The following is a 12,659-nucleotide window of genomic DNA, read 5'->3' as shown; positions in this document are numbered from 1 at the left end:
TATTATTAACTTTATTATTCCGTTTGTAACACATGAAAATATTCATCGGAGAATTGGCTGAAATTTGGTATTTAGTTCTTTTGGGGGATTACAAAATTTTCCTCCAGAAATTTATTGGCGCAGTTTCAGGTTTTGATATAGCCCTCAAAGAATGGTAACGCCCGATTTCCGGTATTTTAATGGTTTTCGCGGCATTATCGTACCAAAGTTTGGGATTATAAAACACTAACGTGATTTCGGGATTTTAAAATTTTTAGATATATTATCCTACCGAAATAAAATTTAGTATATAATCTCCGTTGGGGATATACACTTTTGATATAGGCGCCATAGAACGGTACCGCCCGATTTTTTGATTTTTTTAAGGTTTTAGCCACATAATATAACTAAAATAGCTAAAAATTGGTATTCGAACTTCGTTGGAGATATAAAACATACCTGCAGAGGACTGTCGGTATAGGTCAACGTTTTCATCTAGCCCCTCTAGGACGGTGCCTCTCGATTTTTGGAAATTTCCAAATTAGTTGAAATTTCTTATTTGGTCTTCATTGGGGATATAAAATATTTTGGCCGAGAATTATCGATAGCGGTTCACGTCCGATTTCCAGTATTTTTAATTTATGTTAAAGGGTATGAAACGCCTGGTTTACTTGTTTTTTTTTTTTTTTTTTTTTGTGTAGACTGTGTTGATTGGGTCTGTCAGTGATAAGGCCCCCACTCATTTATCAGTCTGTGCCGTCAGTCCGATGAACCCTTTCTGTATGTGTGACTGACAAGTGTGTAGCACGATCCATCAGTCAAGTCTAAAAATCTTGAATTTCTCCTCCAAAAATGAATGAATTCTAAGTTTTTTGTGTTCCAACACCAACATTAAGTGTGTCTGCGTACTCGATAATTTGTAATAATTATTACAAATTATTACTGAATGCTGTTTTTTACACAAATGTTTAGTAAAAGAGAATGAATTGAGAAACTTGTTTTGAAAATTTCATTACTGAGAACTTATAATCTTTACTGAATGAATTTTGTTCAGTAACATTTTGTAGCTTTAGGCAGCTGTCAAAAGTTTAAAATATACAAATATCATAATCGTAAATATTAATCAAATTGAAAATTTTACTGAATGTTGTCTTTTTACTTTTTTAATTATTTCCTTTGAAAGAGTATAAAATGCTTTACTCTCTAAAAATAAGTTACTGAGTAATATTTACTGAGAAAGTACAAGGACAAACCTATTATTTTCTGTTTTTCAAAATTATTTATTGACAATTTGAAAATAAACACAATTCACCCAGACTGATGGGGGTTCATTTTGAAATCAAAACTATTTTGATTTTCATCAGTCTTGGAAAACTCACACATACATTCTCAAAATTTCAAAAATTTACACATACTACCATAAATGCTGGCAGTCAGACTGACTAATGAGTGGGGGCCTATATAGTTAGCTCCACCGCTATGATACCTACCACAAACGTCTAAAAATGTATCTTGGAAACTTTCAAATCTTCTATTGACACCTACAAAAATGTTACTTTTTAAATGTTCGATTGTTCATATTATTATTTATATTTATTTAGTGTTTTCTTCTTTACTTATTTAAATATTATTTGTTGGAACCAAAAAAGAACAATGGACGTGTTTTTTATGTGGTTTCAAAGACAATGATGATTCCTGTACTCTCTTTTCTTTTTTACAGAATGACTTGTTCCCCATTTGCGTATTGGACGAAGATGATATTATAGCTGAACAATGTACCATGCTCTATATGGATATAAATCGTTCCTGGGAGCCTTTGCTATCGGCTGCCCTAGGTTATCCTCTATAAAATGCTTGTTAAAAACAGAAAAACAAAAACAAACAATAATAGAAAACAAGAAAAATATTTTTGAAATACTAACTTCCTACTCCTTCTACTCCTCAATATTTATACCAAAACAATACTACTCCTCCGCCCCTAACCAAGAGAACAAACAAACAAAAATTAGCAAAAATTCCTCCTTACAAAGCTTGATAATTATGCAAAGCTAAAAAGAGAAGTGGAATACAAGTTTAGTTATCTTAAAAAAAAGTATGTAATCAAAAACTTGCTAGTCACACAAAACAACACATACAACATACATATTCTTTCTTTCGTTCTTGTGGACTATGATGCTACACATGTGAAGCGAAAGTTTATGATAATTTTAGTTTTAGGGAAATGAAAAAAAATGAAACAAGTGATTTTTTCTTTCGTTTGTATTATCAAGTTATGGGTTCATTGTTTCTTATCAACTTTTTAGTGGATTTTTTGATATCAAAGAAATATTTGAATCTGTAATCTTAAATTGAAATCATTTTAGTAATTTGAATATGTGATATTTTGTTTTAATTTATTTTTATATTTTTTTATTATTTAATATTTTTGATATTAAAAAAAGAACACAAGCAATGGATATTAATTTTGTTAGTTAGAAAGTAAGTCTTTGTTTCACCCCCCTTGGAGTTGTATATAAAAAATGAATTATTAAGGTATTGTGTAACCGAAAAAAAGGAACAATTAAATCCATTGTCATATGAATTATTTTTAATGGTTTTTTGCCCATTCACAATAGTTTTTTTTTCTTTGTTTCTTATTTTTAATAATGGCAACAAAGCATTCTCATTCATGTCTGGTACATTTCATTTACACATTAATTTTTAAGCTACATCTTGCAAGGGCTTTACTTTCCCATTTGCGAGTAAAACCATTTCAGCCAAGCTGCTATATTATTAAGTTTTGTTGTTTCGAATAATAAGTTTTTTTAGATTTAATTTTAAGTTACAATGGAAAACATTCTAATAATTTTTGGAATAATAACTGGCACAAATTACAAGTTTTTTTTATTTATGAAATAAACAAAAGAATGAATTGTACAAATCAAAAGATTTTATTTCCCCCCAATGACACCTTTTGTTTAAGTTAGCTTTTTCGGTGCTTTATTTATACATCGCTCTCTCTCTCACTCTGTCTCTCTAAATGCCTTATAAAACATAACCTTAAACCTCTTAAATGGCAAACAAATTTTCAATTTAGTGCGCTTCTTTTCAATATTTTCGTTTTGTTTACTAACAACAAATATTTGAAAACACCCCCACGTCGTATTAAAACGAAGAAAATCTTCAAGAATAATCGTCAAACAATAAATTATTATTATTATTAACTAAACATTAATATTATATATTTATCATAAAATAAAACGACAGAAGGAAACAACAACAAGAAAGTGATTGTGCTACAAAAATACATATATAAAGGATATACCAAAATTAATAAATACCTAATGTGTTTTTTTTAACAAATCCTTTGAACAAAAAGGTAAGTAGGCCAAATGGTAGACGCCAGAGGAAAGCGTTCTTCTATAGATTCTTTCCAGAGTAAAGGGTGCTTATAACGGGTGTTTTTTTACAGGTTTGTTTTTCGAATAGAGATAAAACTGGCATTTTGTGGTCAAATCTGGCAACTCTAATGTCATTTATGTTCAGTTTGGTTTGCCATTTCATCATAAACAGGTTGACAAAAGAACAACGCTTGCAAATCGTGCAAATTTATTTCGAAAATAATGGTTCAGTTCGCGAAGTTTACCGTAAGCTCCGTCCATTTTATGGTCGACATAATCGTCCATCGGAGCAATTAATTCGGTTAACCATGGATCGTTTTCGCACTACGTTTACTCTATATGATAATACGCATCCGCAGAGACGCCGAACAGTGCGCACCGAAGAAACAATTGCCGCTGTAGAGCAAAGTGTTGAAGAGGACCCGAACGAATCGATTCGCCACCGTGCACAGCAATTGGAGCTTTGTCCATCAATGGAAGATTTTGCGCAAAGATCTTGGCTTGCGACCTTACAAGATCCAGCTTGTGCAAGAATTAAAACCGCGAGACCATGCAATGCGTCGTGATTTTGGTGTATGGGCCGAAAATTAGATTGATCTCGATGCTGATTTTCATCGCAAAATTTTGTTCAGTGATGAGGCTCATTTTTGGTTGAATGGCTACGTCAACAAGCAAAATTGCCGCATTGGAGTGAAGAGAATCCACATAAGACCCTTGAGACACCATTACATCCACAAAAACTGACTGTTTGGTGTGCTCTATAGGCTGGTGGAGTCATTGGGCCATACTTCCGAAATAATGCTGGAGAGCAGTTACCGTTAATGGAGACCGGTATAGAGCCATGATAACCGACTATTTTGTTCCCGAATTGGATGGCATGAATGTAGATGAGTTGTGGTTCCAACAAGACGACGCTACATGCCACACAGCGCTCGTCACTATCGATTTATTGCAGGAAACATTTGATGAGCGCATAATTTCGCTGAATGGACCTGTCAATTGGCCACCAAGATCGTGTGATTTGACACCATTGGATTATTTTCTTTGAGGATATGTGAAGTCGCTCGTCTACGCCAACAAATCAGAAACTTTAGGGGAATTGGAAGCCAACATTCGTGGCGTTATTGCCGACATACGGCCCCATATGCTCTAGAATTGGCTTTATTCGAGCCAGCCGCGGCGGCCACATGCCCGACATCATATTTAAACATTAATGGCATAAAATTATCCTTCCAATAAGCCAAAATGATGGACATTAAAACGATTTTCTTGTGTTTTATTTTAATTCGAAGTTCTATACCACTAAAAAAAACACCCGATATAGAACCTTTCCAGAGTAAAGGGTGCGGTTCTATAGAACCTTTCCAGAGTAAAGAGTGCGCTTCTATAGAGCATTTCCAGAGGAAATAGTGCTTCTATAGACCCTTTACAGAGAAAAGGGAGCGCTTCTATAGACCATTTCCAGACGAATTTATAGGTGAGTCACTGTTTTAGGAATACTGTTTGGTTGCGATATTGAGGATATACTATTCCCAGCAAAATTTTATGGAAGTGGTTCCATGGATCTTTTGAATTGGTTCAAATGAAGTCGTGAAAGATCCGATCTTTTCATCAGCATTTCAACCAATTCAAAGGAAGTCGTGATAGATCCGATCTTTTCCTTAGCATTTGAACCCATTCCATCGATCCAATAGAGATGAATTTTGTGTTTTTATTTTTACCTTTGTATATATTCTTTTATTTATCTAAATATGTACGTTTAAAGCAATGTAAGATTTATTATGCTAGGAAGTCCCAATCATTGAGCTAAAAGTAGAGTCCCGCAAAGTGTTTCCTTAATTTTAAAAGCATACAATTTATATGAGAGCAGTTCACCACTTTTACCATTTTTGCAACAATTACCATTTTTAAAAGTAAAGGAACAGACCACCACAGTTCACCACATTTACCATTTTTGCAACAATTACCATTTTTAAAAGTAAAGGAACAGACCAATTATAAAAGTTTCCTTGCCTGCTCTAGAGAACCCTGCTCAACAAGTCGATTTGTAGATCCCTACAAAACAACAAACATTTCCAAAACGTTGCAAAATAAAATTCACGAAATAGTAATCTGCAGTTGGAGTCAATGTCGAAATCTGCACTGCACTGATGGGAAGTAAAATCCTTTTGTAAGATGAATCAAAACCTGTTGCGGAGGAAGTAAACTCTGTTGCGTGCAGCGGCGGTGTTTAGTCTGCAACAGCTGGGACGGCCGGAAGTCAAGTTTCTCACTTAAATTTACAACCTGTCGCTTGCCAAACACATCGTTCCCGAAGTCTGGAAAATAGGCCAGCTACTGAAGCCCGAAAAGGATGCCAGCAAAGGTGAATCTTACAGGCCGATTTTGTCGCCCGTAGCAAGGACCCTTGTGGCTTTAGTTCTTCCAGCATCAGAAATAACTTTCCAGTTGCCGATCAATAGCATAGGATCCGTAAGCAGCACAACAACTGTGCTGAAGGCCATCTCCATATTAGCCGAGGACTCACTCAGAGCAAGCCGTGCGATAGAACAGTGATAGTGACACTTGATTTAGCAAAGCCCTTTGAGCACCCTCGTTGTTTGATGTCATCGAGCAGACTACGCACCGTCCAAGTTTGAAACGTTGGATAATAAATTTTAAGTGTGGATGACAGTAGTACGTAGAATTTAGGATCAAGAAGTCCAAGACCCGTAGAGTGAAGAAAACCTCTTCTGAATTCCAAATGCTGCAGACGGCATTGAGATCGTAACGTATGCGAATGATTGTACTATCTTGGCGTCAGGTGCCTTCCCTGAGGACATTTGTGAAAGACTGAGCTCCTTTTTGTCTGATCTTACCATTTTTTTCCACGCGAGGAATATGCAAATACCAGCAAATAAATCTACGGCCACTCTGTTCACTACCTGGGCGGCCGAGTTGGGAACAGTAGAGTTGAATGTCATGGTCGATGATAGCAGAATTCAGACCACAGACCCAAGACTAACGTTACAAGAGAGAACCTCTAGATCAACAAGCCTTTCAACCAGGTTTAAGTAGCATTCACACGAATGCAGTCGCAGATGCAGTAAACAGTTATCGTGTGATTGCGGTCCTTGGAGAACATCCACCATCTATCGCAGCTGAGAAGCGCCAGCTGTCAGGACAAACCAGAGTAGTTTTGGGTCAATACGCACGGGATGGTGCAGCCGTCAAAATTAATATAGGGCAAGTACTGATGACACCGTGGAAAACGTCTGCCCAGCATACAGCACAGGCCCCCACGACACACTGCTCCTTTTCAATTGCCCTACCAATCCTTCTAAGAAACTTAAGTTTGCAGCTTTGTGGTTACAAACCATATACAGGCATGTCACAGATTCCGATCGGAATGGTTGCAATTCCGAAATTTCATTTCGATCGTTTTTGTCTTAGCTTCTTTAGATTCCGATCGATTTTGTGAAGTCAAAAAACTTAATTATTAATTTTAAATGCGAAATTAAATGTAAATTTGTTAATAAAACAACATTTTAATTATTTCTAAGTGTTTTTAGAGTTTTTTAAAGTGGCAGATTTAAACAACATAAAAATACAATTCCGTTTGCAAAATCAAAAGTGGTTTCATTCCGAAAAATTCTTCGTTTTTCGTTTTCTGAGGAAGCTAAATACGGAATCAATTCCACTTTCGATCGGAATTCGTTTCTGTGACATGCCTGATAAATAGTGAAATAGCCACATTCTTACGACTGATAGACCCAGTCAGATTAAGCAGAAAAATGAGAATACAAACATATTGCGGGTTATCATGAACGGCAATTCCCCGTGAATTTTTTCACTTTCTCCCTTAAGTTGCAACAGCGGAAAAACAAAACTCACGGGCAAATTTCATTCATGATTACCCCCATTAACTACTGGTACAACAAAGAGAACAAACAGCAATTATAGATGCAAACTTCATGATGATAAATAAATTATAGTTATTTCATTAATTCCTTCGAATTAATAAAATAAAGAAATGAAAATCATTTTTCAATACAGCATATTCCATTTTCCGAACAAGACGTGAAAATTACATGCCAAAGGGTTGGTGAAAATGACATGCCAAAGATTAGTGAAAATGCTATTCTTGGGAATTGGTTAAGATGGCATGCCAAAGGATTGGTATAGATGCCATGCCAAAGAATTATTGAAGATGCCATTCCATCGAGTTAGTAAAGATGACATGCTTAGGATCTGAAAATGAATTGCATCTTTTGGGGGTCACGCTCTTGTAAAAAGAATGAGTGAAGATGCTGAAAAAATGACATTCCATTTCACTTGCACCCATTCTTGAATAGAATCTTTGGCATCGAACATTTTGCTGGGATTGTTACTATCAGCCCTATTCTGAGTATTCCCATGGGAACAAAATTTCCCATTCCCACGCTTTCCATATTCTGAATGACGTAGGAGGAGGGAAAAATGGTAAAAGACATTTCGAAATTCGATACACCAAATTATTATTGCATACTTTAGGCAGCTGTAATTTTGTTTTACAAAATAAAATGCATGTTTTCATTGAATGGGCGGTTTTTGAATTAGCTATAAATGTCGGACAATTTTACACTGCAGGGGCCTAATTACGTGATTCGATCGAGTATTTGCTCGTGAAAAATAAGTCTGGTTACTTTTCCAGCAAGAACTTTCTCAGAGAGTAAGGAGTTTTTATTCTCTTTAGCAAGAAAATTGTAAAAAGTAAACAGACACCTTCCCAGCAAAAACCAGCAAGCAAACCAAAACAGAACAATTTGTCAGCCAATGAAGGAACCAAAGAAAGCAAAACACAATCGGCTCGCTAAACGTCGAATCGTAAAGTTGACAAAACAACTCGTGGCCGTCCGTCGACGGACTTCTTAAATTATTACCACAACAGAGTCTCCTCTGTGCTTTACTGTTGAAATTGTGTGTTTAGGGTCCAAGGCGGTATTTGCCCTATGACATACCTTAATTTGTCCATATGACCAAAACAGGCTGCCAATGAAAGCAATGAAGACAACTTTAACCTGTTTTGGTCATATGGAGCAAATACCGCCTTGGACCCCAAACACACAATTTCAAAAGTAAAGCACAGAGGAGACTGTTGTGGTATGGCGTTGTATGAGTGCTTCCGGTGTAGGAAATCGTGTCTTTATCGAAGGAATTAAGGATAAGATGTATTATTTAAACATTCTGAAAGGATAATTTGAAATTTAGGCGCTGAAAAAATGGGATTTGGGACAGCATTCCAATTTTATCAATATATGAGCCCGAGCAAAAATCACATATTTTTCCAAAATGGATGCTATGTAACTGTCCAAAAGTGATTGAAACACCTCCCCGATCCCCGGATTTGAATCCTATAGATAATATATGGAGTATTTTGGAGACAGATTTAAAAAAATCGTAACATCTAAAGTATAGGAACCCTGAAATATGCTTTGCAAGAAGAATGGGGAAAAATTCCGATATCTTGCCCCGAAAACTTAGTTAAATCTTTGCCAAAAAGGCTAAAAGCTGTAAAGGATAGCGAAGGATGTCATACCAAGTGCTAAACTCCTAAGAAATTCTTTTGGTTTCATAAAACTTTTAGAGTGGATACTTTTCACTGTGAGGTAGAAATCGATGTTGTTTAACAGTTTTTATTTTATTATCTAAACTTACCTGAATTTTGTTAATTTTATTTTATAATATTTAAGTTAAGACATTAATGTAACAATATAAAAAAGAATGAAATCGCTATCATTAATTAACTCTTAGAAATCGCAGTTTTAATGAAAGAAAGTGAAGTGGATACTTTTGATTGCGATTCACTGTATTTTCCTTTGCATCCGAAGCTAAATTTCTGGACAGCGTTGATGGGCAAACAAATCTTCAACGTACACATTTTCGCCGTATTCTGAGCAAACTTTAATAAAAATTTTTACCATATGAATAAAGGTTGATCTAGATACCGATGAAAAACGGGCTACAATTTCGTACCACACACTGTGCACACGTTTCTATTGCATTCTTTTTACTAGAGTGTTTTAAAACTTTTTGGCATTTTCGGAGGAAAACCTATCCTTTAAGTAATGCTTCATTTTCTTTCTGAATATCCGCTAATATGCTCCGAATAAAGCTTGTGCCTTTACGGGGCTGTTTATTTTCTTTTTTATAATGATCTCTGGTTGTAACAATTCTACCTCTTCTTGCAATGTTTTTTGCATTAGGTCTGTACAATAACCCAAAAGTTTGTACAAATTTGCACAAACTTTTACAAAATGCTGTTCGATAACAAACTTGTTCAGTAAAAGAGAATTGGGAAGTCTTGCAAGAACTTGCAAAAACTTTTTACTTGCAAAGTTATCGAACAGGCATATTGTCATTTTTTGCCAAAGCTTAAAAAAATATACAGTATGCAAAGTTCATATTCGTACACCCCTAAAAAATGAATAAAATCGTTATTAATTCCATATTTTACGTGCAAATATGAAATAATTGATGGGAATTACTATAACGAAGAAAGATTTAAGAATAACAAAACAAATTTTTAATTTATTCCGTCATTTACCTATAGATGGCGCCTGTGTGGGTGGCAAAGTTCGTATTCGTACACTTATAAGCACTATATATTTGGAGTTTTTAAGGATTTTCAAAGCAATATACCGCAGATTTTTGTTCTTTTCTTCTTTTGGAATGTCCCTGCTATAGAAATATGTAAAAATAACGGTAATTTTATTAAAAATTTTGCATGAATAAAAAGTCGGATGAATATTTGAAATAATGAAGAAAAATGTGCTAGATATGATTAACTATTGCAATTTATTCCCGAATTTTGGACGAAAATAGCTAATAGCAGTCCTTCTGCACCAATATTCGGGGTCTAATATGAAAATAAATGTTGTCAGCGTTTGGAAATGCAAAGAAACATAATCCGGGCTTAGGTAAAGTAAACACATTTTTGGTTTTTACTTGGTGAAAATCGCAAGTTTCGTTTTATATTTGACATTAACTGTATTGAAGTTTTAGAATACGGTTTCGAAAATCATTTTATGTCAAAAACTGTGAGATATTATGAAGAAAAATGAAACTGTACAAGCACAGTTTATACAGTTGGCCATTCAGCCCAAACTAGTTAGCCCTGACTATTAAGTTTGCTGTCAAATACATAAAATACAAAGGAAATCAAATCACAATAATGAACAATCTATTATGTTTGTTGTCAAATGTTGTTAACAGAACTCTGAATGGCCAACTGTATAAACTGTGTGTACAAGTTTTCATACTGTCCGCGTACGACTGAAATTCTACGCTTACTATGAACGAGGGTTATGGCTGCCAAAATTGGGAAAATAATGGTTTTTACTTATTGAAAATTATAATTCTTTACCGAAGGATCCAAAATGAGTGCAAAAATGTCAAAAGATTGAAGTAAATTGTCCAGGAAAGAACGTGGGGTAACCTTTTGAAGAAATGCATTATTTTCGGGGAAATTTTCATCCTTAAAAAATTATTATTCCTCGTAATTTCAGATATGTTTTGACGTAAAGTGATGTTCGAAACCGTATTCTAAAAAATTGTTAAACAACATCGATTTCTACCTCACAGTGAAAAGGAGCCACTCTAAAAGTTTTATGAAACAAAAAGGATTTGTTAGGGGTTTAGCACATGTTATTGACATCCTTTATTATCCTTTACAGCTTTTAGCCTTTTTGGCAAAGATTTAACAAAATTGTCGGTGCAAGATATCTGCATTTTTCCCCATTCTTCTTGCAAGGCATTTTCCAGGGTTCCTATACTTTAGATGTTATGACTTCTTATACAGTGACTGTCACTGAAAATGATGCAACTTGAAATAAAAAAATGTAAACGTTGATAACTTGGAAACGAGTTGAGATTTTTTACAATTCAAAATACAATTTTGTAGGCTGAAAAGTTGTCTTTAAGATGGCGTACAAAAATATTCCATTTACAGTACCGTTTTATTTTGCCGGAAAACATAAAATTTTTGAAGTGAGCATAAAAAATGATGCGCCGCAATAGTCAATCAATAATTTCCAAATTTTTTACTTTTTCTGCCATTTTAGTAATCAGAATGGTGGAATAATTGGTCCCCTATCGTTTACAGTAGCTTTATTATTGATTCCGATCGAAAAATGTATGTATAACGGTACTGTAAATGGAATATGTACAACGGTACTGTAAATGGAATATTTAAAAAATCTCAACTCGTTTCCAAGTTATCAAGGATCCATTTTCCGTTGCATCCCAAGTTAAATTTCTGGACAGCGTTGATGGGCTAGGTAACAAATCCTCAACGTACACATTTTCGGCGTATTCGGAGCAAACTTTAATAAAAAGTTTTACCATATGAATAAAGGCTGATCCAAATACCGATGAAAAAATGGGCTACAATTTTGTACCACACACTGTGCACACTTTTCTATTGCATTCCTTTTACTAGAGTGTTTTAAAACCTTTTGGCATTTTCGGCAGAAAACCTATCCTTCAACTAATGCATCTTTTTCTTTCTGAATATCCGCTAATATGTTCCGAATTAGACTTGTGACTTTACCGGACTGATTTATTTTCTTTTTGCAACATATTGAAGGCATCTATGTAAAGGCACGGTTATAATGATCTCTGGTTGTAACAATTCTACCTCTTCTTGCAATGTTTTTTTTTTTTGCATTGTCAGTTTTTGCCAAAACTTAAACAAATACATAGAATTCAGAACTGTAGTAGGTCATTTTTATGATGAAATTAATTATTTTATGGTAGCAAATTTCGATGTTCCAAATTTCATGAGTAAAATGAAAATACAGCTGATTGTCACTTCTACCTTATTTAAATGTACCTTGACTTGAGTGTTTTAAAACTTTTTGGCATTTTCGGCAGAAAACCTATCCTTCAACTAATATGTTCTTCAGCTAATATGTTTCAAATTTGACTTGTGCCTTTACGGGGCTGCTTTATTTTCTTTTTTTGCAACATATTGAAAGCACTTTGTAAGTCGAGAACTGTTTCTAGTGTTTGTAGATATTTTTATTGGGTTTTGGCTCTATATCACCATCTTCCTTACCTTGATTCCGCTTTTTAATGCCCTGAATCGGTTCTTGGTCAAAATTTTTGGCTCCCTGGATCGGCTCATGTTCAACATTTTTAGCTCCCTGGATAGGTTATTCGAAAACTTGGTATGCTATTTCATAAAAGTCGCCTTTTTGGGGTGTTGATGGCGAAAAATCATTTATGATTTCCTGGGAAAGTATTTGGGGTGTCTTTTGAAGAGGTGTGACTTTTTTTGGG

General features: G+C 34.7%; 1 protein-coding gene across 3 annotated transcripts in view; it reads left to right on the top strand.

Moving 5' to 3' along the window:
• prd1 (pleckstrin homology domain-containing protein pruning defect 1) overlaps nt 1-3,288 on the top strand; it is a 30,733-nt gene extending 27,445 nt beyond the window's left edge. For all 3 annotated transcript variants that reach the window (XM_073978254.1, XM_073978276.1, XM_073978265.1), the window contains one exon: nt 1,700-3,288. In XM_073978254.1, the coding sequence (XP_073834355.1) occupies nt 1,700-1,828 (129 nt within the window). In that variant the 3' untranslated portion in view covers nt 1,829-3,288. The remainder of the gene's footprint in view (nt 1-1,699) is intronic.
• The last annotated feature ends 9,371 nt before the right edge of the window (nt 3,289-12,659 follow it).

This window comes from Musca autumnalis, unplaced genomic scaffold, assembly GCF_047663935.1.
Source record: "Musca autumnalis isolate F117 unplaced genomic scaffold, ASM4766393v1 scaffold_1, whole genome shotgun sequence".
NCBI lineage: Eukaryota > Metazoa > Arthropoda > Insecta > Diptera > Muscidae > Musca > Musca autumnalis.
This window is presented reverse-complemented; position numbering and strand designations above follow the sequence as displayed.